Below are 27,191 nucleotides of genomic sequence, written 5' to 3' on the forward strand. Positions count from 1 at the left end.
TGGCCATTTGGGGAGTGAGCCAGCAGATGAATGATCTGTCTCTCCGTCTTCCTCTCTTTCTCTGTCTCCCAAATAAACAAATCTAAAAACAGATGAGCTCATTTTAATGCAAAAAAAAAATTACTGGAATCCAGACATTGTTTTTCATTATACGTATTTCCCATGAACTTTTCAAAGACACCTTGTATGCATGAATTTCAAAAATGTTTTGCACCAAAATAAACTTATCTTTCCATTCCATTCCCCACATGGTGTTTACGGGACCCACATCCACCTGGAAAGGGTACCAGGATACAGTCCCAGCCCAGCCTGGCCCAGCCCACAGCGGCTGATTCATCCTTCCACGCCCTCCAGGCCATGGAATCTGTGCCTGCAAGGACTCCTGACGTCGTGATTGAAAAAGCTCAGTGTGAGCGAAAGCTGATTTCTTGTTGATGATTTCTTTAAGTTTGTACTCAATCATACATGTGGACAAGACTACAACCTCTCATTTAATACGATAAGATGAAATGAACATCTTAGCAGTCCAGAAAATCTACTTTTGCTCAACATTGTGACATCTCTGAAAGATGACAGTGTTGCAGTGGCTTAAGGAGAGCCCGTGTTGGTGCTGCTCCAGAGGACCGTGTCTCCACCCCGCCTTTCACCTGCCGCCTGCCTCCCCGAGCCGCCCACTCACCTGAATGTGCACAACGCCCTCTACTGCCTCCGCGAGGTTGGTGCAGCTGCTGATGAGTGACAGCTGTTCTTCAGCGCTCAGGGAGCCCTTCAGAGACCCGGACTGCTGCAGAGACTTCATCTCCTTCCTGGAAAGGCACAGAGAACGGTCTGTCACTGTGAGGGCTCAGACACAAACCTAGCAACAACCCGGGCTCAGCAGCACGAACCCGGGGAATGCAAACCGCAATCACAACAAGATGCCACCTCGCACCCATTACGACAGCCCCCACCAATAAATACTTAAATAAATAACCAAAAAACAGTCAATGCTGGTGAAGATTGTTGGTTAGATTGTTAACATGGGGCACCCACCATGGAAAACAGTAGGGAGCGGTAAAAACAGAACCTTTTCAAATTAAAAATGGAATTATAATATCACCCAGGTCAAGTCTTCAAGAAATGCTTGTGCACCCACGTTCAGAGCAGCTCTATTCATAGCAGCCAAGAGCCAACTAAGAGTCCATCAACAGGGGCTGGTGCTGTGGCGCAGCAGGTTAAGCCACTGCCTACAACACCAGTGTCCCATGTAAGTGCCAGTTTGAGACCCAGATGCTCCAATTCCAACCCAGCTCCCTGCTAGTGTACCTGGGAAAGCAGTGGAGGATGATCCAGTGCTTGGGGCCCTGCCACACACAAGGGAAACCCGGAAGAAGCTCTTGGCTCCTGGCTTCTGCCTGGCCCAGCCCTGGCCATTGCAGCCATTTGGGGAGTGAACTAGCAGATGGAAGATATCTCCTTCTCTCTCTCACTCTTTCAAAAATCAATAATTAAAAAATCCACCAATAGATGAACAGATAAATAAAATGTGGGGTATACACACAGTGGGATATCCTTTGACTTTAAAGAGGAAGAAAAGCTGTCACAGGCTACAACATGCATGAGCCGTGAGGGCTCGATGCTTAGTGAAATACACCAGCCACCAAAGGACCCTGTGTGGCTCCACCCACATCGGGTACCTAGAGCACTCAAGTTCACAGAGAAAGAAACCAGAATGATGGGTGCCAGAGGCCAAGGGCAGGTGGAATAGGGAACTGTTTAGTGGGGAGAGAGCTTCAATCTGGAAAGATGGAAACATTCTGGAGATATGGATGGATGAATGGACGGATAGGACCATTGCAAAACAACGCAAATGTGCTCAATACCACTCAGCTATACACTTAAAAATGGCCAAGATAAACCAGTTTGTTTCCTGCACTTTATCACAACTAAGAGAATTTGTAATTTAAAGATTTTACACTATGGGATGGGTGCCACCTAGCATGGGAACAGTGCTAGGTCAGTCCCCTGGGCGGGAACAGGTGAAAGATGCCATGTTATAACCAGGGCTGGCTTTAGCGTGTGCCACGCAGTCACCCATGCCACGTTTCATGCTGCTACTTCTCCATTTTAAACTCCTCTAATACAGTTTGAATCAGGGGCCCCACACCTTGATTTGCTCTGAGCCATACCAGTTCTATAACCAACGCTGCTTAAAATTCATGAAAGACTAAATAAGGTTGCATATATGAACACACAAGGTTGCCTTGCTTTGCAAGAAATTCTAGGACCTTTTTGCCAGCAAGTCTAGTACTTTCTACATCACTTCCTGTATCTTTAAGCTGTCAATGTCCATCAGTTGACAGCCAGCAGTGTGACAAGGCAGGTGTGTCACAGTGAGAGAGATGCGTGTCAGGGAGACCACGAAGCACCGCAGGCAGAGGGTGCCAGAGAGAACCTGGTACAGGATTGGGGGTCTGGCTGGTCATCTGGGAGGAGTGTTGAGGGAAGTGGGCTCACTGGTTGGAATGCTGCCTCATAGAAATCATTTGGAAGAAGACCGGCAAAATACAACTTAAAAAAAAAAGTCTGGAACAGGCAGGAAGATGCCCACTTTCCACACCAGAGTGCCTGGTTTGACTCCCAACTCCAGCTTCCCGCTGATGCACGCCCTGGGAGGCAACACTGGCGGCTCGAGTCCTTGGGTCCCCACCACCACGGGAGACCTGCACTGAGATCCCAGCTCCAGTCACTGTGAGCATTTGGGGAATGAACCAGCTCATGGGAACAATCTCTCTCTCTTTCAAATTAAACAACTTAAATCTCCTTAACATAGGACCCAATGGCTCCCTGATCTGGGAGGACCATAGGACACAAAGGACACAAGGACCATAAGGACAAATGTACAAAGGAGCCGCCCTCAGATCTCAACACACGCGGCAACCCAGTGCCAGGTACTGACCATCTGAGCATCACCCCCGGGGGTGCACATTTTCAGATTTTTATGTAGAACAGATTCCTTCCTGTAGACTAGCAAAATTAGCGACCATATATAAACATAAAACATAAAGTACATTTCTTAGCCAGTCCCCTGGAAAGTTGCATTAACTATTTAAGGTATTCTGGGGTATCGCAGAAACAAATTAGAAACTTAGGATGGGGGCCAGTGCTGTGTCACAGTGAGTTAAAGCCCTGGCCTGAAGCGCTGGCATGCCATATGGGCGCCGGTTCATGTCCCAGCTGCTCCTCTTCCGATCCAGCTCTCTGCTATGGCCTGGGAAAGCAGTAGAAGATGGCCCAAGTCCTTGGATCCCTGCACCCATGTGGGAGACCTGGAGGAAGCTCCTGGCTTCCGATTGGCACAGCTCTGGCTGTTGAGGCCATCTGGGGAGTGAACCAGCGGATGGAGGACCTCTCTCTCTCTGTCTCTACCTCTCTCTGTAACTCTGCCTTTCAAATAAATAAAATAAATCTTAAAAAAAAAAAAACTTAGGATGAATATCTTCACAATTTTCATTTATCTTTTTGTTTGAAAGGCACAGCAACAGACAGAGAGCGCCACCTGCTGGTTCACTCTCCTAATGCGCCCCAGCTGGAGCTGCCAACTCAACCCAGGTGTCAAGAGGCCTCCCCACAGCCTCCCAGGGAGCTGCAATCAAGATGGGGCTGGGACTTGAACCCTGGCACTCGGTCCTGGGATTCATCCTGAACTCCAGCCCAGACAACAGCCCCAAGGAGTGTAAGTCTGACAGCTAGCAGCAAGGAAGAACAAGTTCAAGGTAAGTTCCTGCAAACATCACTGCTGGAAACACAGCAAAAAGGGCCACAGGAAGAGGTTTCCCTGCTAAGATGGAAAAGGAAAGCAAAACTTTGTGAGTCTTGGAGGTGGCGGCACTGGGGCACCAGTAACACCCCCTGGACATTGTGAACACGCGATCCAAACAACACCGCCTGTTTCTCGTGTCACACGGGTTTTCACCCATCTTTCAAAAATGTGTGGTTTGGGGGCCAGCATTGTGGCATAGCAGGGAAAGCTGCCTTCTGCATGCCTGCATCCCATATGGGCACTGGTTTGAGTCCTGGCTGCTCTACTTCTCATCCAGCTCCTTGCTAATGCACCTGGGGAAGCAGCGAAAGACGGCCCAAGTGCTTGGGCTCCTGGCTTCAGCCTGGCCCAGCCTTGGCTGTTGTGGCTATCTGGAGAGTGAACCAGCGGATGAAGATCTATTCTTCCCCCTTCTCTCTGTAACCCTATCAAATAAATAAAATCTTTTTTAAAAAATGTGTAGTCTCACCACTCTGTGAATACACTAAGGACACTCTAAGTGGTCACTGTACACAGGTTGTATCTCAGTGAAGCTGTCAGTATCTTATCCCTGCTGTAACCGACCACCACACATGATGGAATAAACAATACAAAGTAACTAAGCCAGCTCACAGTTCCAGGGCTCGGAAATCTCCAGAAGGCACAAGTCAGAGCTCAGTGGGGCTTCCCCCACGGCAAGGCTGTGCCACTCCCACCTCTGTTCCCACTTACCACTGCCCTGTCTCCTTCTTTGCCTCTGCCTTTTTTTTTTTTTTTTTTTTTTTTGCACAGACATGGGCCAGGCCTGCAGCTAATGTGCCCATGAGCTGCCTGAAGGATATGTGAGAGGACTTCAAAATGTTGTTGCAAAAACAGAATTAAAAGCTGAGCTTATTGATGCAAAAAGTTTTGAAATCTATAATTATGCAGTTATTTCATAATACATATTTTCTGTGAAATTGTTGGAGACACCTTGTATACATGAATTTCAAAAAATTTTTGCAGCAAAATAAAACTACCTTTTTTAAAGATTAAGTTTATTTTATTTATTTAAAAGGCAGAGTTAGAGAGGGAGGAAGAGACAGAAATAGAGAGGTCTTCCATTTGCTGGTTCATTATACAAATGGCTGCCATGGCCAGCACTGGTCCAGGCCGAAGCCAGGAGCCTAGAACTCCATTTGGATCTCCCACATGGGTGGCAGGGACCCAGGTACTTAGGTCACTAGCTTATTGTTTTTTTAATTTAATTATTTTGAAAGAATTATGGGGGGGGGGGGGGGAGAGAGAGAGAGGGAAGGAGGGAGGGACCTTCCATCTACTGGCTTACTCCCCAAATGGCCACAACAGCCAGAGCTGGGCCAGATCAAAGCCAGGAGCCAGGAGCCCAGAGCTCCTTCCAGGTCCCCTACATGGGTGCAGGGGCCCATGCACTTGGGCCATCTTCTACTGCTTTCCCAGGCACATTAGCAGGAAGCTGGATAGGAAGTGGAGCAGCTGGGACTTGAATGGGCACCTATATTGAATGCTGGCATCACACGCAATGGCTTTACCCAATATGCCACTTCTTTCCATGAACTTTCTGAAGTACCTCACATGTACAGAGAAGAACATCACTGATTATTAGGGTTATCAACACTAACTCCAACTCTTTGGATGTACAATCTTACCATTTGTAAAAGATAAAGTCCCATAAATCTAGTATGCTTAGTTTTAAAAACATCGAGAGATACTTATGAAGTACATCCAGACAAATCGAATTTTTTTCAATCTTGCCTACCCATTTTGGAGCCAAAGTAATCAAGGCCCAAAGATGTTACAAACTCACCCAAATACCTGAAGCTGGAAGAAGCAGGCCAGGCTCGTTTCTCAAACCACAATATAAGAACCCACTTCTCTCTCACTCTTCCTTCTTTAAAAAAAAATCCTGGGCCCAGGGTTGTAGCACAGATGAAGCCGCCGCCTGCAATGCCAGAGCCCCGCGGAAGGCGGCCCCAGTCTGCTCCCGCTCCTGCTAATGTGCCTGGGAAAGCAGCCAGAAAATGGCCACTCACGTGGGGGACCCAGAGGCAGCTCCTGGCTTCTGGCTCCAGCCTGAGCCATCTGGTGAGTGAACCAGCAGCCGGGAGATGGAACTCGCTCGCTCGCTCGCTCTCTCGCTATTCATTGAAATGCAGAGTTAGAGAGAAACTAATGTTTTTTTAAAAATCCTTAATGGTGGGACCTATTTACTGTGTTTGTCGGCACATTTTGCTTACTTGAAATTTTGTGATTCAAGGTACCCATCATACTGAGCGCAGAGGAAGGGCTTGCGTCCGTTTCCTCCCCCGTGAATGCTGTTCCCTGGAGGCCCAGCTGCCCGGCGTGTTTTTCCGCTACAGGCTTCCCATGGTCCCTTCCGGGGAACCCCAGGACACCCCCCATCTCCAGGCAGGATTTCGGGCTTGCCCCGCTGGGGAGGCTTTCTGTTGCTGTAACGCAGTACCACAGGCAGGTGGCGCTGGTGACCTGGCGCCCGGCCCTACAGCCGTGGCAGAGCGTGGGCGCCTTTCGGGGAACCCGGTGCAGCAAGCGTCACAGGGTGGCATGCAGCATCTACCCTTTATCACCCGGCAGGGCCCAGCGCCCACTTGGGCAGAAAATGGAAGGGCCTGCAGGCTGAGGGCGACTACAACACGTCTGAGTTACTCAAGTTTGAACTGTAAGAACCACGGCTAAGCCTGGCCATCAACATTTTTGAAAGTGAACCACACCAGCCAACGATACAACCAGAGCAAAGCAGTTTGCAGCTACCAAACAAAAACTCACTTCCATGCAGTTAAAAGTATCACAGATAAAATAACATCCCCTATTTCTCCCATCTGGACCTAACCATCACCAGGCCTGACATTTGTTTCTTGTCATTTTTTAAGTGAACAAAATATTAAAGACCAAGTCCTTTTAGCTGCCACCCTCACCATGCTTTATTTGCCATGTGTAACTTGAAGCCCAAGGCCCAGACTGTTATGTGAGTCATTTGAAATATACTAGCCCAAATGATTTCCTGGCTTTCTATGAAATCAAGTTACTACAAGCTTGTTGTTCCCTAAATCAGTTTATTGCTGAACTAAGTCATATGCAGCTTTATCATCTTTAGCATTTTTTAAAGATTTATTTGAAAGAGTTACATAGAGAAGGAGAGGCAGAGAGAGAGGGGTCTTCCATCTGCTGGTTCACTCCCAATCGGAGCTGCACCGATCGGAAGCCAGGAGCCAGGAGTTTCCTCCAGGTCTTCCACGTGGGTGCAGGGACCCAGGGACTCGGGCCATCTTCTACTGCTTTCCCAGGCCATAGGAGACAGCTGGACCAGAAGAGGAGCAGCCAGGACTCAAACCGGCACCCACTGCTCAGAGTCCTGACTCAGGCCACTGTAGTGCCACAGAGCCAGAAGACACTGCCTGGCCCTTCTGTGCCATGGTCCAGCGTGTAGACACTAAAAAATTTGAAGTTGGGGATGGAGGGAGCGGCGGACCACCAGCCTTGTCTCTGAAAGGAGTAGCCCCAACTCCTTCTGACAGCAAAGTGTTTGCAAAATCTCCAGTGCCTTTCACTGGGGGTCACCTGCAGGGGGTCCAGGCATTCACACCTGCTACCTGTCTCCCCTCAGTGAGGCTCAGAGGCCACAGAAAGCAAGCACCCCACTGCCACATGCCCCCGTCGGACTGACTGGTGGGGTTGCCCGCCCGCCTCCTCCCCTCTCCTTGCTGGCCACCAGTGCTAACCCTGGGATTGTGGAAGAGGCAGGCGAGACTGTCTAAACTTCAAGGTACTCAACTCTACCAAGGTACACGCTGGCATACCCTGCCCTAGCTCAGTTCACAAGAGTGGGCCTTTGGTTTTCAGTCATGGTGTTGGGAAAATTCAGAGCGCAATGACCAGAGGCGGCAGGATTCTCACCACGCACCAGCCCACACACCTGGAAGCACGCAGGACGACAGGGGAAGCGTGCCTCCCCAAACCCTCTACACAGCCGCTCATGCCCCTACCTTCAAGGGGCGCCACCAGAGCCTCACTTCTCCCCGTTGTCAGCCATGCGATTGGCACATATGAAACATACTTCAGAAAGCTCATGGGAAATGGAATTGCAGAGTTAGCTTGGGGCAGGCACGTTCTAGCATGCATAACATGCCTGTCCCATGTCAGACGGAGCGCCTGGGTTCAGTTCCCGCCTCTGGCTCCTCGCGCCAGCTTCCTGCTGGTGCAGACCCTGGGAGTCAGCAGTAATGGCTCAAGCAATGGGGTTCCTGTCACCCACATGGGAGCCCTGGTCTGAGTCCCCACTTCTGGCTTTGGCCCAGAAACACTGTGGCCATTTGGAGAGTGAATCAGTGGATGAGGGCTCTCTGTCTCTCTGCCTTTCATAAAAATTTTTCTAAAAGATTAATTTTGGTACAAAAAAAAAAACATTGAAATCCACACATAGGAGAGGTCTTGGAAAAAAAGTTCCATGAAAAACCTGTACATGCATTGACACTTTTTGTACAAAAATAAACTTGCTTTTAATTCTGTTTTCCCATGAACTTTCCAAAGTTCCCTCAAATAACTCTCACAAATCAGATAAAGCAAAGCTGCTTGTGTTTGGGAAGAAAAACAAATAAGGGAAATGAAGCAATGGTTTGAACAGTCCTGATGACAGCCAAGTGAGAGCAGGATCTGTGAACACACAGATAAGTCAGGTTGAAGGACCAGACTGAACCCGTGGTCCTGAGCCGTGAACTTCAGGCAGCCTGACCTCGGCTCACTCCTGCACTTGCTAGCCCATGCAGATGTCATCCCTCTGCTCACTTGCCACTGATGGCATGCTCTCACCCAGGAACCAGGTGCACATGTCTCCATGCACTTCTCTACTGTCCCTCAAAACAATCGAAAAAAATCTGAATGTGGTCCACATTTTATATATATACATAATATATAAAAAATATATATAACATGTAAATATACTTTACATGTTATAAAAATATATGTATATATATATACACACACCTAGATTGCTTATATCTGGTGGTAACTAATGAACTTTTATTGTATTTTTTATGTGCTAGCAAATGGACACAAACACATTACTTTTTTAAAAGATTTATTTGAAATTTGGAGTTACACAGAGAAAGGTCTTCCATCCACTGGTTCACTCCCCAAATGGCCACAACAGTCGGAGCCAAAGCCAGGAGTCAGGAGCTTCTTCTGGGTCTCCCACACAATTGCAGGAACCCAAGGACTTGGGCCATCTTCTACAACTTTCCCAGGCCATGGCCGAGAGCTGGATCAAAAGTGGAGCAGCTGGGACTCAAACCAGTGCCCATATGGGATGCCAGCACCGCAGGGGCGGCTTTACCTGCTACAGCACAGCGCCAGCCCCACAATTACTTTTTTTTTCCTTCTACCTGACATACACTTCCCCCATCCCTGCAATTTTACCTCTAAACCTCTGTTTAAAGTTTACTGTTTTCATACATTTGCTATCAGTGTGGCTAGGACTGCTCAACTTCTGAGATCTGGTATATCAATTAGCACTCATATCACTCATCTGTTTCTCCTGTTGTAGGTTTCTGGGGTCATCTGGTCTCAGTCACAGCTAGTCACTGCAGACTGCAAGCAGCCATAGACAACTGTAAACCAACGTGCATGGCTGTGTGTCAATAAAACTTTATATATACTTATCCCTTTAGGACAGGGATCAGGGGCTAATGTTGTGGAGCAGTGGGTTCAGCTGCAGCCTGTGAAGCCAGCATCCCATATCAGACAGAGCTCCTGTTCAAGTCCTGATTCTCCACTTGATATCCAGCTCTCTGCTAATGCACCTGGCGAGGCAGCAGATGATGGCTTACATGCTTGGGTCCCTGCCACCCACATGGAAGACCAAGATGGAGTTCTAGGCTCCTGGCTTCAGCCTGGACCAGCCAAGGCTGTTGTGACCATTTGGAAAATGAACCAGTAGATGGAAGATTCACTCTCACACCCTCTCACTCTGCCTTTCAAATAAAGACAGGGCTCAATGTTGCTAATTGTGCATCACCTCCTACAGAGTGGAATTCACCCTGGAGGAAGATAGCTGTGGACAGACAAGACAAGAAGTGCCCAGACCCTGGCGCCAGTAGCGGTTCCCAACCCAAAGAACCCAACCAAGACTCTGTGCTATGGCCTGGGAGGATGGCCCAAGTGCTTGGGCCCCTGTGCCCATGTGGGAGACCCGGAGGAGGCACCTGCTGTGGTTTGGATCAGAAGTAGAGCAGCTGGGACTCAAACTGGCACTTATATAGGATGCCGGCACTGCAGGTGGTGACTTGACTCACTATGCCACAGCGCCGGCCCCACCTGCCATGGTTTGGATGTGGTTTGTCCCAAGGGCTCCTGTGCAGGAAGTTTGGTCTTCACTGTGGTGATGCTGACGTGGTGGGACCTTCAGGAGCTGGGACCTGGTAGGGAGGGGGTCCTCAGGGGCACCACGCTCAGTCTGGTCTCAGACTGAGTGCTCTGCAGAGTGGGCTGTCAAGAGCAGGGCCTCTCAGCAGGCAGCTCTTCTCTTTCCTGTTTCTCTGCCAGGTGGTGACGAAGCCAGAGGGACCTGCCCAATCCTGGACTGTCCACCTCTTACACTCTTAGCTACATAAGCTCCTTTTAAGTACCTGGCTTCCGGTATTTGATCAGGGCAATGGAAAACCGACAGATACACCTTTACCACCTATGTCCCATTTCTTGGGGGCTGGGACTATCGGCCGAGCCTCGCTAGGCTCACTCCTGTGGCTGCCGTGTGCATCTGTGCAGGCGCTGGTGCCGGGGGGCAGGTGGGCCGTGCAGCTTGAGCTGGCGAGACCAAGCTGACTGACAGGGTGGAGGAGGAAGCCAGGGACGTCTCGATGCACAGGCTCTTTCCAGCACAAACAAATGGGGAAATTCATGCTATCTGGGATCCACCATATTCCTTCAAGCCAAAGGTAGGTGGGAAAGCCAAGTATCCAAACAGGAGAACAGGCCAATCCCGAGGAGTCCAGAGCTAAACAGAACAGAGATGCTTGAGCCAGGGCCAAGAGATGGGCAGCAAGTGAAAAGCAAGCGTCCTGGGCACTGGAAACACCTGGGTTCAGGGCCAACAGGCCCAGTTACTTAAGAGATGGCCCCCAGGGCAGCTACCTCATTTCAGAGATCACTTCTGGTGGTTTATTAACTCCTGGCCTGTTCAGAAAGCTGAGTCATAGGATTCAAGGTGGATCCAGGTGCCAGGATGACTGTCCACAGGCAGTGGAGAGATGGCAGCAGGCAAACACAGCTGGAAGAGGACAGCGACCAAGTGACGGCGATGGCAGCCTGGGACTCCAGTCCACGAGGGGGCCTGTCCTGTCCCTGTGGCTTGGGAGGTCACTGAGACGTCCATGTGGCTCATCAGGGGGCTGCCCAGGCCCAAGTGCCACGTGGAAATGAGACTAGCTCCAAAACATAAGACAAACATTCACTCCTGGGACCGGCGCTGTGGCGTAGCGGGTAAAGCCGCTGCCTGCAACACCAGCACCCCATATGGGCACCGGTTTGAGTCCCAGCTGCTCCGCTTCCCATCCAGCTCTCTGCTATGGCCTAGGAAAGCAGTGGAAGATGGCCCCTGTGCCCACGTGGGAGACCCGGAAAAGACTCCTGGCCGCTGGCTTCAGATCAGGGCCGCTCCAGCTGAACCAGCGAATGGAAAACCTCCCTCTCCCTCTCTAACTCTTTCAAATTAATAAATAAATCTTAAAAAAAAAAAAAAAAAAAAAGACTAACACTCCTGATCTGTGGGTCATAGGACAGTTCTGTTTATTTGATTTTTGTTTTTCTGCCCAAAACACTGCTCTTGCCCTCCAGAATTCTTACCTGTGACCTAACACAAGCTAAGGACGGGGCACACAATGGTGAACAGACTAGGGAGTGAAATATCTGCTAATACAATTTCTCCAACTTGAGGTGCAAACACAGAGTTTTAAATTTCTTGTTGAATCACCCTGTTAGAAAGATTAGTCTTAGATGACAGTTTTTCATTTCTTATTTTTAATTCCCCACGATTCCTTGGCATGGAAAGTTCTGACAGTGATTTCTTTTATAATGTCTTAGTTCTTTAAAAGATCAGCTGAATCCAGCTTAAATTCATTTTCCAAAGTTCCGAATCAAGATGGACCATTTCTCCTACTGAAGAAGATTCATGTTTAGTAGGTCTAATATATCTAGGGTTGGCCAGCAGAAGAGGCGAAAATTCAACCACATGCTATTTACTGCTATAAAGTGTTAGGCAAAATCAGAGCACGGGAAGTGAGGCAAACCCAACCGTGGCACAGACGGCAGGAAACAAAGTGAAGAATATGGCCGGGGGCAGGCATTTAGGCTAGCAGTCCAGATGCCCACGTCCGTACCAAAGTGCTGAGACTCAAAACCCAGTGCCAGCACCTACCTCCAGCTTCCTGCTAATGCAGACCCTGGTGGCAGCAATTGAAGGCTCAAGTACTTGGGTCTCTGCATTCATGTGGGAGACCTGGACTGAGTTCTGGGCTCCCCACTTCAGCTCCAGCCTGGGGCAATACAGACATTTGGGGAGTGAACTACAGGATGTGAGAGCTTGCTCACTCTCCTCCTCTCTCAAATAAATCAATAAATAAAACATTTGTACCTTTTGAAACTCTACAAAGGTTCCTGTGACCCAATTAAAGCTATTGAAAAGCTAGCTTTAAGTTCCAGGCTATGGGGAAAAGAAATGTGTGTTGCTTATATCTGCATCCATACGGCCACTACAGGGAGTGCAAGGGCGCCACCTGCAGCACTGGTATCCTATATGGGCACCGGTTCGAGACCCAGCTGCTCCACTTCTGATGCAGTTCTCTGCTATGGCCTGGGAATGTAGAAGATGGCCCAAGTCCTTGGGCCCCTACAGCCACGTGGGAGACCCAGAAGAAGTCTCTGGCTCCTGGCTTCAAATCAGCCCAGCTATGGCTGTTGCAGCCAACTGGGGAGTGGACCATCAGATGGAAGACCTCTCTCTCTCTGCCTCTCTGTAACTCTGCCTTTCAAATATTTATTTATTAATAAATCTTTTTTTAAAAAAAGAGATGACATTCCTGTAAACTGTATTACAGTATATTGTTAATAGTTCCATTTCATTAGTTACTATTGTTCATCTCTTACTGTGCCTGATTTACAAATTAACTTTTATCATAGCTGTGTATATACAGGAAAACAGTATATGGAGAGGGGTCTTAAAAAAGTTTGTGGAAAGCCGGCGCCGTGGCTCAATAGGCTAATCCTCCACCTTGCGGCGCCGGCACACCGGGTTCTAGTCCCGGTTGGGGCGCCGGATTCTGTCCCGCTTGCCCCTCTTCCAGGCCAGCTCTCTGCTATGGCCAGGGAGTGCAGTGGAGGATGGCCCAGGTGCTTGGGCCCTGCACCCCATGGGAGACCAGGAAAAGCACCTGGCTCCTGGCTCCTGCCAGGATCAGCGCGGTGCGCCGGCTGCAGCGGCGGCCATTGGAGGGTGAACCAGCGGCAAAGGAAGACCTTTCTCTCTCTGTCTCTCTCTCTCACTGTCCACTCTGCCTGTCAAAAAAAAAAAAAAAAAAAAAAAAAAGTTTGTGGAAAACGCATATTAAAAAAAAAAAACCTATGCATGAATTTCAATATGTTTTAAAAAGATTTGTTTATTGGCCGGCGCTGTGACTCACTAGGCTAATCCGCCTGTAGTGCTGGCACCACAGGTTCTAGTCCCGGTTGGGGTGCCGGTTCTGTCCCGGTTGTTCCTCTTCCAGTCCAGCTCTCTGCTGTGGCCCAGGAAGGCAGTGGAGGATGGCTCAAGTACTTGGGTCCTGCACCTGCATGGGAGACCAGGAGGAAGTGCCTGGCTCCTGGCTTCAGATCAGTTGCAGCACACCGGCCGTAGCGGCCATTTGGGGGGGTAAACCAACAGAAGTAAGACCTTTCTGTCTGTCTAACTCTGCCTGTCAAAAAAAAAAAAAAAAAAAAAAAAAAAGATTTATTTGAAAGGCAGTGTTACAGAGAGAAAGGGAAAGACACAGAAAGAGAGAGATCTTCCATTTGCTGGTTCACTCACCAAATGACCACAATAGCCAGAGCTGGGCCAGGTCAAAGGCAGGAGCCAGGAGCCAGGAGCTCCATCAAGGTCTCTTACGTGGGTGCAAGGGCCCAACAAGCACTTGGGCCATCCTCTGCTGCTTTCCCAGGCACATTAGCAGGGAGCTGGATTGGAAGTGCAACAGCTGGGACTCAAACCAGTGCCCGTATAGGATGCCAGTGTCACAGGTGGTAGTTTAACCTGCTATACCATGCTGCCCCAGATTTTGATAATTTTTGGCACCAAGATATACATCTTTCAGTTCCATTTTCTATGAACTTTTTGAAACATCCTGGAATATGGGAGTTGGTGTTGTCTGTGGTTTCAGGCATCTACTGGAGGTCTCATAACGTATCCCTGGTAGGTAAGGGCAGGTCTACTTCTCAACAAAAAAAAGAAAAAAAGAAAGTTGTCTCCTCTGATACTCCTTTGGCCTAACATAAGTCAGGAACATTTTGGCCTGGGCTTTCTGAACCACCAAGGACCACAGGAAAAGGACAGTGTGGCTGCTGACACAAGTCACAGTCATGGTTAACCTGCTGGTTGACTACTATTACTTCCTGGGTGGGGGGGGGGACAGCAATAACTCTTTCCTGGATGAAAACCCTCAGACTCAGAAGTCACCACATTGACAAGAATATTTGCAAGAGTAAGATTTGGTCCCAGTCCTCCAACTTGGTCTCTCTGCACAGGAATGGCACCGTGGAAGATCTGATTTCAGAAATGGAAGCTGGCAGCTTTACCTACAAGTCACTTAAGATGAGGAATCCAGTATCCCCCGGGAGGGGTGGGGGGGCAACACAACAGGACTCAACCGGATTTTCCTGAAGCTATTTGCTAGCAAGAATTTAAGAAAGAGGCAGCTGGTCACAAGATACCCTAGGATTCCCCACTTCCTGCCAAAGAAGTACAACCAGTTCTGTGTCTTTAAGTCGATGCAGCTTAAATGTACAAGGGGATTTCACAAAAGCTCAAGAAGTGCTTGGATTTAGCAAAATGGTTGAGACGCTGCGTTAGGCACCTGCATCCCAAGTCAACGTGCCTCCGGTCCAATCTCAGATCTGCTTTCAATCCAGCCTCCTGCTAATGTACACCCTGGAAGGCAGTAGATGATGGCTCAAGTACTTGGGTACCTGTTGCCCATGTGGGAGATGTGGGATGAATTCTGGGCTCCTGGCTTCAGCCTGGCTCAGCCCCAGCTCTTGTGGGCATTTAGGAAGTGAACCATGAATGGAAGGTCTTGCTCACTCTTTGCCTTGCTGTCTTTTGAATCAAATAAATAATTTAAGTTTATGGAAATATGAAATTAAATAATTTTGGTGCAAAATTTTCATAGATTTTTTTCCTAATATACATTTTCCATGAACTTTTTGCGGACCCTTCAAACATAGGAGCTATAAAAGTAGTCACTGATATTTAGGAAAGATTTATATGTTCCCTTAAAATCTTAGATGCATGTAGCTGGGCATTGTGGTGCAGAGGTTTAAAGCCACCACCTGGGCTACCTGCATCCTATGTCAGAGTGTGTGGGATTGAGTCCTGGCTCTGCCACTTCCAATCCAGTTTCCTACTAATGTGCCTGAGAGGCAGCAGCGATGGCTCACGTACTGGAGTCCCCTGCTGCCCACATGAGAGACTCAGATGGAGTTCCTGGGTCCTGGCTTTCACCTGGCACAGCCCCTGCTGTTGTAGGCATTTGGGGAATGAACCAGCAGATGGAAGCTACCTCTATCTTTCTCTCTCCTCTCTCTTTCTGTTTCAAATAAAAAATGAATAAGCATTTTGAAAGTAATAAAAGAAAATATTGAACACACAAGAATCCAGCATATTTGCTTCTTCTATAATGTGGGTGCTAACAGTAATAACTTATTTTGGCTTATCTAGTTCAAAAAGCTTACAGACTAAAAGTTCAACCTAATGGGGCACCAGTGATATAAACTATGTCACTGTTAATTAAGCAAAATAGAGTAATAGGAAGGCCTTGAGTGTGATTTGAAAAGAAAAAAAATCCATTTACACACATTATACACATATACCATGAAAGGATTTTAAAAAACTGGGGCAGGATTTTGCCTTTCAAATAAACAAACACATCTTTAAAAATAAGTAAATAAATGAAAATAGAGGCTCACTTTGGAACAACAAATGTTGAAATGCATACAGAGTTTTTTCATGAACTTTTTGGAGATACCTTGTATGAATGGATTTCAACAAAATAAACTTATTTTAAATCCCATTTTCCATGAACTTTTTTAAAAGACTGATTTTTATATTAAAAAGGCAGAGTGACAGAGAGAGAGAGAGAAAGAGAGGGAGGGAGGGAGGGAGGGAGGGAGGGAGGGAGATGGGGGAGGGGGAGGGGAGGGAAAGTGAGAGATCTGCCGGTTCATTCTCTGAATGCAATGCCCCCCACAGCCAGGGCTAGGCCAGACTGAAGCCAGGAGCTGGGAACTCCATCCAGGTCTCCCACAAGGGCAGCAGGAACCCAAGTACGTGTGTGCGTGTGTGGGTCATCACCTTCTGCCTCCCAGGTGCATCAGCAGGAAGCTGGGTCAGAAGCATAGAGTAGCCAGGGTTCAAATCAGGCACGATGAGTAATATGGGAGGCAGGCATAGGCATAATCCCACTGCACTGCAATGCCTGCCCCTCTGTGAACTTGCTCAAGTACCCGTATATAATTTCTTAATGCCTGTAGCCTGATAGACCTGTAAGTTAGTCTTCTCAAAAAAACAAACAATTGGGGCTAGCACTGTGGCATAGTAGGTAAAGCCACTGGCAGCAGTGCTGGCATCCCATATGGGCACTGGTTTGAGTCCTAGCTGCTCCTCTTCTGATCTAGCTTTCTACTGGGAAAGCAGTAGTATCCTTTCTCTCTACTAGGAAAGCAGAAGATGACCCAAGTCCTTGGGTCCCTGCACCCCACATGGGAGGCCTGGAAGAAGCTCCAGGCTCCTGGCTTCGGATCGGTGCAGCTCTGGCTGTTGCAGCCATTTGAGGAGTAAACCAGTGGATGGAAGACCTCTCTCTCTCTGCCTCAGCCATTCAAATAATAAATAAATAAAATCTTTTTAAAAAGAGCAAGCAATAAAGTAATTGTATTTTTGTAACAGAAAAGCAAATTCAAGCTATATGTTCATGGCTATCCCTCCAAGGAAAAAGATAAGCTGCTAACCAAAACCACATCCCCAGTGGAAACAGCATCTGGCAGCTGTCACCGCAGCTGGTGTGCCACCATGCTCGGTGCTCCTGCCCTCGGGCACGTGGCATTAGTTTGGTTTTTCTCTCTGACCTCTCCCATCCCCAGCTTTTTCTTTGGGTCCTATTCTTCCGCCCACTGTGGCTGCCATCCCTGAAGCCCCGCCCTTAGCATTCTCACCACTCGGCTTTTGGTAAGTCCATCTACTCTGGAGCCTCACCTAGCAGAGCTGGCACAGCTGGCACAGCTGGCACAGCAGCGCCCACACAGCTAAATCCAGTTCTGTGCTGTATGAGTGCTGAAGCCCTCTGCTGACAGCACGTGTGCATTAAGGTCCTGGCACCATCACATCAACAGGTCAAGACAAGCCTCTGCTGGTCAAAGGTAGCGAATGCCGGGGTAGCTCGGCCATCACCTGCCCAGGGACGATGCAGGAACCCCCAGCCCTCGGCCCCGTGTGATGCTGAGACAGAAGCCCACGGACTGTTCAGGCTGGAAGCCCACACTGCCCGTTAGGCTTCACCATGCCCCACTAGCACCTCCAACGCGAAGGGGCCTTTCCTCACCACTTCAACTTCTTCTTCAGTCTTCTTTTTTTAACTTTTATTTAATAAATACAAATTTCGAAAGTACAACTTTTGGATTATAGCGGCTTTTCCCCCCATAACCTCCCTCCCACCCACAACCATCCCATCTCCCATTCCTTCTCCCATCCCATTCTTTATCAAGATTCATTTTCAATTACCTTTATATACAGAAATCAACTGTATACTAAGTAAAGATTTCATCAGTTTGCACCCACACAGACACAGTATAAAGTACTGTTTGAGTAGTAGTTTTATCATTAATGCACATAGTAAAACACATTAAGGACCTTTGTCCTTAATGTGGAGTAGGTGCACATGGGGAGTAGGTGCACAACGACTCCCGCTGTTGATTTAACAATTGACACTCTTATTTATGACGTCAGTGATCACCTGAGGCTCTTGTCATGAGCTGCCAAGGCTATGGAAGCCTCTTGAGTTCACAAACTCCGATCTCATTTAGACAAGGCCATAGTCAAAGTGGAAGTTCTCTCCTCCCTTCAGAGAAAGGTACCTCCTTCTTTGATGGCCTATTCTTTCTGCTGGGATCTCTCTCACAGAGATCTTTCATTTCGGTGTTTTGTTGTTGTTGGTTTTTTTTTTTTTTTTTTTTTTTTTGCCACAGTGTCTTGGCTTTTCATGCCTGCTTCTCCAGTCTTAATTCATGTCCCTGTCCCCTTAGGCCTGGCTGGCACCAGCTCAGAGGCACAGCCATGGCCCTCAAAACAAAGAGTGAAATGACAGACGCACACACGGCCTTGGTGCTGCAGCGCCCAGGATGCACCGCGAGACCCCACGCCATCACAGGTGCACCCAGAGGGCACCGCTGACCTACCTGATGTTTTCCAGGGCGCCGGTTATCTGCCGTGGCTCAATGTCGTACAGCTTCACCCTGAAGCCTCCACTGGCAAACAGCATGGCCCAGCTTCGTCCCACGAGCCCACTGAAGGGAAGAAAAGCAGGAAAGGAGTCCAGTGAACTTAGTGATGGGACAGATTTTCCCTGCTCACCAGGATTCACTTCTTAAAATTACACAGCATCCAAAAATAAGTTGACTTTAAAATATAAAATTATACAGCATTCTATTCTTAACTGATTTAATAAATGTCTTCAAGGCACACATTTTGATAATGGTATTTATTTAAATGGCTCTCTTTCCTGCCAGGAGCGCCCGCACGCATGCCACAGGGAGCACTGCAGGACAGCAGGTGTTTATCACACACTCAGACACTGAAACACGGAGTCCAGTTGGGATAGGACAAGTGTTGTGAGGCCAAAGGCCCTGGGTGAGTCCCCACTGCACCACTGTCTCAGGCAGTCATTTAACTTGAAGAACAGAGTTCAGTGGCCCTGCATACCCACAGCTTCTGCACCCGTTGATTGAAGCGAGGATGGGAAATATTAGGGGGAAACAAGTGTGTCCACAACTGAACACGTACAGACTTTTTCCTCACCAGGAGTCCCTAAGGAACACGCATAGCAACCACAGGCACAGCATCCCCGTGGTGTCAGGTGTCGTAAGTTGTCTGGAGACGACCCGACGTCTGCGGGAGGACTGCACAGGTTCCATGCAGACACTACACCATCTTACACGAGGGGCATTGGTGGATGGGCATTTGCCCTCACAGCTAACATGCCCACATCCCACGTTGAGAGTGCCTGGCTTTGAAACCTGGCTCTGGCTCCTGGCTCCAGCTTCCCGCTAGTGTGAGCTCTGGGAGATGGAAGGTAACAGCCACCCACATGGGAGACCTGGATCAAGTGCCTGGCTCCCAGTTTCTGGCTTCAGCACCCAGGCAAGGGCTGTTGCAGGTATTTAGGGAGTGAACCAGCGGATGCAAGCGCACACTCGCTCGCTCTCTGCCCCCCTCCTTCTGCTCTTAAATTTTTTTAAACTGTCAAGGTCACTTTAAACAAGGGAAGTCTGAGAAACTGTCAGGGTCAAGGAGGGGCCCAGAGACAGAGAAAGAACATAAGGTAATAACTATGAACACCTGAATAAAGCATGGATGCAACTTCATAATAATGCACTGATTCCATAACACTAACTTTTACTATCACTATCAACAGCCTATATTATTTATAAATAACATTGGTTCATTGACTGTGACAAATGTATCATACTAAGGTAAGATGTTAATAATAGAGCCAACCGGCTGAGGAAGTAAAGATGGTGGTGGTCTCTGTGCTATAGTCACAATTTTCCTATAAATTTTAAACTTATCTAAAAAAATAAAGCATATTTTTGAAATGAATGTAAGTAACCACAGTTATATTCCCAAGTATGAACTCAGTGAAAATGAAAATATACAATGGGGCCAGTGCTATGGCACAGTGAGTTAAAGCCCTAGCCTGCAGCACCGGCATCCAACATGGGTGTCAATTCGAGTCCCGGCTGCTCCTCTTTCAATCCAGCTCTCTGCTATGGCCTGGGAAAGCAGTAGAAGATGGCCCAAGTCCTTGGGCCCCTGCATCCACGTGGGAAGCTCAGAAGAAGCTCCTAGCTTCGGATCAGCTCAGCTCTGGCCATTGCAGTCATTTGGGGAGTGAGCCAACAGAATGGAATACCTCTCTCTCTCTGGCTCTACTTCTCTGTAACTCTTTCAAATAAATAAATCTTTTTTTAAAAAAAAGCAAATATAATATGTCCACAAAAACCTTGTGTATGGCAGCATTAATCATAACCGCTAAAGGGAAATAACCCAAATGTCCATCAAATAATGGCTAGCTGTAATAACATGTGGCACATACATACCACAGTGACTCAGCCATATAAAGGAAGGAAAGCTGATATTTGCTATACAGATGATGTTGAGCACATCATGATAAGTGAAAGCAGGCAGAAGCGAAAGGCCACGTGCTGCATGAAATGTGCAGAATAGGTAAATCCACGCGACAGAAAGCAGACTCATGATTGCCCAGGGCTGGGGGAGGGGGAGTGACTGCTAACGGATTCAGGGTTTCTCCTGCGGAAGCTAAGAGCTCTCCAAGTCTGACTGTGGTGAAAGACACACAAGTCTATGAGTATCCCAAAAATCATGGGCACAGACCCAAGGCCCCTGAATTTGTACACTTGAAATGGGCAAGTTACCCCTACAGAAAGCTGCTGTTTAAAATGAATATATGAGAATATGCTTGGAAAAACAACTCCTGCCACATACACTCAATAAAGCAGTAATCTGATTGGGTTGAGTAGAAGGGGAGAGAGGAAACAGACCACATTTGCTGTCACGTAGGCAGCCACCTACAAAACATCCAGCTAGGAACACTAATGCACTGAGCCCCCCAAAAAAGCTACAGCCTTGAGGGCATCAGGACGAGCGACAAGCCAGGCACGAAACGACAGATACTGTGCCCGTCCACTTATGAGACACCTAACAGCCAAATTCATAGAGAGCAGAAAGGTGGGGGGTGCGGGAGGAATGAGGAGCTGGTATTCAATGGGTACAGAGTTTCAACTTTGCAAGAGAAGTGCTGGAGATTAGTTGCCACAGCAATGTGAACCTCCTTAACACTACAAAGCTGTAAATTTACAAACTGCTGAGATGGCAAATTTTATGTGTATTTTACCCCAAATATACATTTAAAAATGTTTTTAATTAACACTAACTTATCCTGTAAAAGGCCAATTCTAAGCTTGGACAACTCTTGCCTGCTCCACTACATTGGAAAACATGTTTGTTTTTAATATTTGTTTCAAAGGCAGAGTGACAAAAAGAGGGAGTAATAGGAATCTTCCTTCTGCTGGTTCACTCCCCAAATGGCCACATTGGCTGGGGCTGGGCCAGGCGCTCCATCTGGGTCTCACATGGGTGGCAGGGGCCCAAGTGTGTGGGCCATCTTCCACTGCCTTCCCAGGCGCATTAGCAGTCAGCTGGATCAGAAGCGGAGCAGCCAGGACTTGATCTGGCACTCCGATATGGGAGGCTGGCAGTGCAGGCAGTGGCTTAATGTGATGCACCACAATGCCAGCCCCTAAAACATATTTCTTATTATTCTTCTGATCTTAGTTCCAATGCTCTCTTTGCCATCCCTTTGTGCTCCTGTGGCCTGGGTCTCAAGGGGTGACCTTGGTCCACCTGAGGGCTATATTCTGAGCACAGTCTTTCACCCCCAGTGTGCATGAAGACCAAAGGGGAGCAAAGGACAAATGTAAGACCTTGCCACCATCTCCATGTCTTCAGTCTGGGAGCTAAACACTTCCCTCAGCTGTTTGCTGTGAACTGCTGGATCGTTCATAATGGATATCAAAGTACATGAATAAAAACCACAACAAAGTTTGTCCAAAGACATTTAAAACAAAGCAACGCTCATCAGCCAGCAAAAATCTGTTTTTCGTGGGAGCTGGCACTGCAGTATAGCAGGTAAAGCCACCACCTACGAAGTCAGCATCCCATATGGGCGCCGGTTCCTGCTGCTCCACTTCTGATCCAGCTCCCTGCTAATGTCCCTGGTAAAGCAGCAGAAGATGGCCCAAGTGCTTGGACCCCTACCACCCACATGGGTGACCAGGATGAAGCACCCAACTCCCACTCAGCATGGTTCAGTCCTGGCCACTGTGGCCATCTCGGGGAATGAATCAGCAGATGGAAGATCTCTGTCTTTCCCCCTCTCTCTGTACCTCGGACTTTCAAATAAATAAATTTTTTTTTAATTTTTTGTTTGTTCAGTGGAGTCAATGGGGTTAGTGAGGTCCTTGTCTCTGACCCAGGAATCTCACATCCTCTGTGAGCACCCAGGAAGCAGGCTAAGTTCTTAGCATGGAAGCAACTGGACCAGCCAAGGGGAGGGTGAGGGGACAAGTTTCTCCCAGGCGCTGTGCTAGTTCACTGTGGTAACTACAAGGCTACTTTGCAGTAGGGGACTCAAAGGATAGTCACAGAGTGGAAGCTAAGAAGTATTCTCCCCACTCTGTCTCCCCTCTGTTCAATGAACCCACGGTTCCAGTTGTGAGTTCAGGGACTGCCTGCCACAGAGCCCGCAGCTCCTGGTAGCCTGGGCTTCCGTCAGTGAGGGGAAAAGCCTGCTAACAGCACACAACTGCTTTGTAAGCTTCAGAACGCTCACGCAATGCTTGCCTGAGCCCCGAATATTCACAGCGCATCATGAGGGAGGTGAGCATCCAAAGGATCTCAGGTGAAGCTGTTTAAGAAATTTGTTAAGCAAAACCAACTAAATCGCTTCTACTCAAACTGACTTAGGGTGTCGATTTTACTCTGTATTCTACACGACTGAAACCTTTAACAATTAGGCAACGTGAAGTTTATATAACATTTTTTTTTTTTTTTTTTGCTAATCTCTCAGAACTCTGGACCCACAATGATCAACAAAGTGGACTCTAGTCCCATGTGGCTACTTAAAGCAGGTGGCAAAGAAAATTTCCAACTCAGTTCATCAGCAACACCAGACACAGTTCAAGGACTCAATACCCATCCACACGCAATAGCGGCCTGCATCTTGGGCAGCGAGGGTGTGTGCAGAACACTCCCACCTTTGCAGAGAGTGGCATGCTGTTTTAGACCATATAAGGGAAAAGGCAACCTTGTCAAGGGCAAACTAGTGTTTGTAAGATAGTCCCCAAAGGAAGACTTCTTCCTCCCTCTTTTTGTCTCTCTCTCTGCATGGGTCTTAGAAAGCCATCTGCAAACTTTCAGTTAAAAGGCCAAAGAACATTCACGTTTGCTCCCAACTGACCAGCCATGGACTTCAAAATCTTTTCCTGTGGCCATGATCACAACGTTTAAAAGATACGGTGACCTTTTTTTTTTTTAAACCATAAAAGAAACACTTACTGCAGGCTAACTCTAGCATTAATAATTCCACTTTGGCAGTTACCATGGTGGGTTCTCTATGATATTTCATCCAGCTGTATACTTATGACTTCTATACCTCATTACATGTATGACATAATGCATAAAAGTATTTTTAGAAGAGAATTCCTAGGGCAGGCACTGGTGCAGTGGTTAAGACACTGCTGGGGATGCCCACATGCCATACTGGAGCGTCTGGGTTCAACTGGTGGCTCTGTATCCGATTGTGGCTTCCTTCTAATGCACACTCTGGAAAGCTCCCGTAGATGGATCCCAACCACCCACCTAGGAGACCTAAATTGAGTTCCATGCACCTGGCTTTTGCCTGACCCACCCCAGCACTCCAGCTGCATCTGATACTACTGCTGGCATTCGAGGAGTGAACCAGCAGATGGAAGATCTCAGTGTCTCTCTATCACTGCCTTTCAAATCAAATAAAAATACATTTTTAAAGAAAATAAAAGATTTAACATAAAAAATAAGAGAATTATGTTTTCTAGTTTGCAGTTGAGAAAAACACCACAAGCTGGCATTCGATCTAGCAGTTAGCACACCCACATCCCATACTGCAGTACCAGGGCTCAAGTCCTGGCTCTGGTTCCTGGTTCTAGCGTCAAACTAATGTGCAACCTAGGAGGCAGCGGGTGATGGCTCAAGTGTCAGACCCTGCCACCCATGTGGGAGACCTGCACTGAGTCTCCAGCCTCCGTCTTTAGTCTGGCCCAACCCCAGCTGTGGCACTTGGGGAGTGAACCAGTAGATTAGAGCTCTACTTTCTTTCTGTCTTTCAAATAAAAAAATGCTCCAACCTCACAAAATGACCCATCTCATCTACACCTGTAGAAGCCTTCCTCCACACTGAATCAGGCACCTGACTCCACAACAATCATGGCATCAGATGCCTCTGGCCACTAAGTTACCGCACAGCCTGTACTGGCCACACAGTGAAAGTCAGAGGCTTCAGAGGACAAAAGAACTGAAGATGTCAGGTGAGGGAACCAGGCAGGGCTGGCAGGCAGCCAAAGATAGGAGGGTGGGGTGCCTGGATTGGTCAATAAAAGCCAGAGGTCAAAGACTTGCCACACAGGAGCACAAAACAGGTTTCTCTCATTCAGCAAAGCTCCCATCCTTTCCAAGAAGCCTGCATTGCTACCTGAGTATCAGAAAAAGAAGGAAGCTTTCTAAGATCTGCTTTCTTGATTGACAAAAGTTGCACTGTTGCTTGAACCTGCCTTGTACCATAAGGCAGCACTGGCTCCAAGGGGCTACACAGTAAATCAAAAGGGACTTGCCCAAGCTGAAACATGCTGTAAGGGCAAAAGACACATGGGCTTTGAAGATTCGGTGCAGAAAAAAAAAATCTATATATACAATGTCATTATTAAAATCGTATATTTATTATGGAAATAACACTTTGCAAATATTACGCTAAAGAAAATGTACTATCAAAATTAATTGCGGCCGGTGCCGCGGCTCACTAAGCTAATCCTCTGCCTTGCGACGCCAGCACACCGGGTTCTAGTCCCGGTCGGGGCACCGGATTCTGTCCCGGTTGCCCCTCTTCCAGGCCAGCTCTCTGCTGTGGCCAGGGAGTGCAGTGGAGGATGGCCCAAGTGCTTGGGCCCTGCACCCATGGGAGACCAGGATAAGTACCTGGCTCCTGACATCGGATCAGCGCGGTGCACCAGCCGCAGCACGCCGGCCGCAGCGGCCATTGGAGGGTGAACCAACGGCAAAAGGAAGACCTTTCTCTCTGTCTCTCTCTCTCACTGTCCACTCTGCCTGTCAAAAAAAAAAAAAAAAAAAGATTAATTGCACCTTTCTGTTTTTCTTTGTTTTTAAATTTGATAGGCAGAGAGACAGAGCTCCCGTCCACTGGCTCACTCCTCACATGTTGCTCTTGTCAGGGCTGGGGCTCGGTTGACACTGGGAGCCAGGAACTCACTCCAGACCTCCCACATGCGTGGCAGAAACCCAATTTCTTCTTTTAAAAAAATATTTGAAAGGCAGAGCTACGGAGAGAGAGAGAGAGAGAACGCACGCGCGCGAGCGCGCGAGCCTCTTCCTTCCACTGGCTCATTCCCCAGATGGCTGCAAAGGGCAGGGCCAAGGCTAGGATAAAGCCAGGAACCAAGAACTTCACTGGGTCTCCCTGGATGTCCCAAGTGTCTGGGCGCCTGCCATCTTCCACTGCTTTTCCAAGGCCATTAGCAAGAAGCTAGATCAGAAGAGGAGCAACTAGAACACGAACTGGTGCCTATGGCGCTGGTTCAAGTCCCACCTGCTCCACTTCTGATCCAGCTCTCTGTTATGGCCTGGGAAAGCAGAAGATGGCCCAAGCCCTTGGGCCCTGCACCCGCATGGGAGACCGGAAAGAAGCTCCTGGCTCTGGATTGGCCTAACTCCAGCCATTGCAGTCATCTGAGGAGTGAAACAACAGAAGGAAGACCTCTCTCTCTCTCTCTCTGCCTCTGCCTCTCTGTAACTCTGCCTTTTAAATAAGTTAATAAATATATCTTTTTTAAAAAAATAGGTAAGTAAATCTTTAAAATAAGTTTATTTTGATGAAAAAAATTTGAAATCCATGCATACACATATACAGAATAAAGCAAGTACATGTATGGCAAAGTTTTTAATAATTGTTGAGTGCAGAGGTGGATATCTGGATAATCATTTTTCCACATTTTGAATTTCTATGTGCTTGAGAATTTTCATAATTAAAACTTCAGAGAAATCAGTTCTTTACGTACGATGGGCATTAGAAGCAAAGCACATAGTCTGTTACCATGGTGCTTCCTGGCCTGCATTGCCTACTTTTTTTTTCTTTAAGATTTATTAATTTGAAAGAGTTAGAGGGAGAGACAAGAGAAAGAATGATCTTCCATCAGCTGGTTCACTCCCCAAATGGCTGCAACAGCCAGACCAAAGCCAGGAACCAGGAGCTTCTTCCAGGTCTCCTACATGGGTGCTTGGGCCAAAGCACCTGAGCCATCTTCTGCTGCCTCCCCAGGCACATTAGCAGGTTAACTGGCTCTTCCGCTCACACAGGATACAGTCTTCACCTGCTACGCCACAGCACCAGCCCACCACTTTCCTCTTAGAGAGCCAACAACTCCTGAGGACTTCCCTCCACACGCACCCCCTACACACCCAGTCACTGACGATCAGACCTGAAGTGAACACCGTACTGGAAGCAGCCAATCAACTGTCTCACCTACACCCTCTGGTATCTGTAGCCCAGCCCACATAAAGGAGCTGAGCCAATCAGATTTCCTCTCCTGAAAATGGGACCTCAAATTTGGAAACTCTCACATCAGTAACGCACACTGTAGTTGAAAGATCCTAACCCTGGAGGTGGCAGCAATGCACAGATAAGGAAGCAGGGGAGAGAGGGAGAGGAAAAGCGACCAAGCACAAGGGGCTTTACAGAGCAGGCTGACCACACAGAGGGACACAGATCGGGCAGCGCCACCCCAGAGCTGGAAGGTTCCCTGCCTCCACTTCCCTCACCCTTCTTGGCCCCAGTACTACTTTATACCTAGCCCAAATAAAATTAACTTCCTGCCCTTGGAGCCTGTGAAATCTTAGGATTTTCTGACCCATGAGATCCCTAGGGACCGTACAACAAGCACCAGTGATGTAGTTGCTTTAAGGTCCTCGCCATTCCGAAAGGCCTCGAAGTCTCTGAATTCATCAGTCTCAAGT

General features: G+C 48.0%; 1 protein-coding gene across 1 annotated transcript in view; it reads right to left on the reverse strand.

The window, feature by feature from the left end:
• CRYL1 (crystallin lambda 1) overlaps positions 1–27,191 on the reverse strand; it is a 121,900-nt gene that overhangs the window by 91,911 nt on the left and 2,798 nt on the right. The window contains 2 exon segments of the mRNA NM_001082278.1: positions 680–806; positions 18,512–18,619. Of these exon segments, the coding sequence (NP_001075747.1) occupies positions 680–806; positions 18,512–18,619 (235 nt within the window).

Source organism: Oryctolagus cuniculus, chromosome 9 (genome assembly GCF_051225735.1).
Source record: "Oryctolagus cuniculus isolate XC-2025 breed Fujian yellow rabbit chromosome 9, ASM5122573v1, whole genome shotgun sequence".
Classification (NCBI taxonomy): domain Eukaryota; kingdom Metazoa; phylum Chordata; class Mammalia; order Lagomorpha; family Leporidae; genus Oryctolagus; species Oryctolagus cuniculus.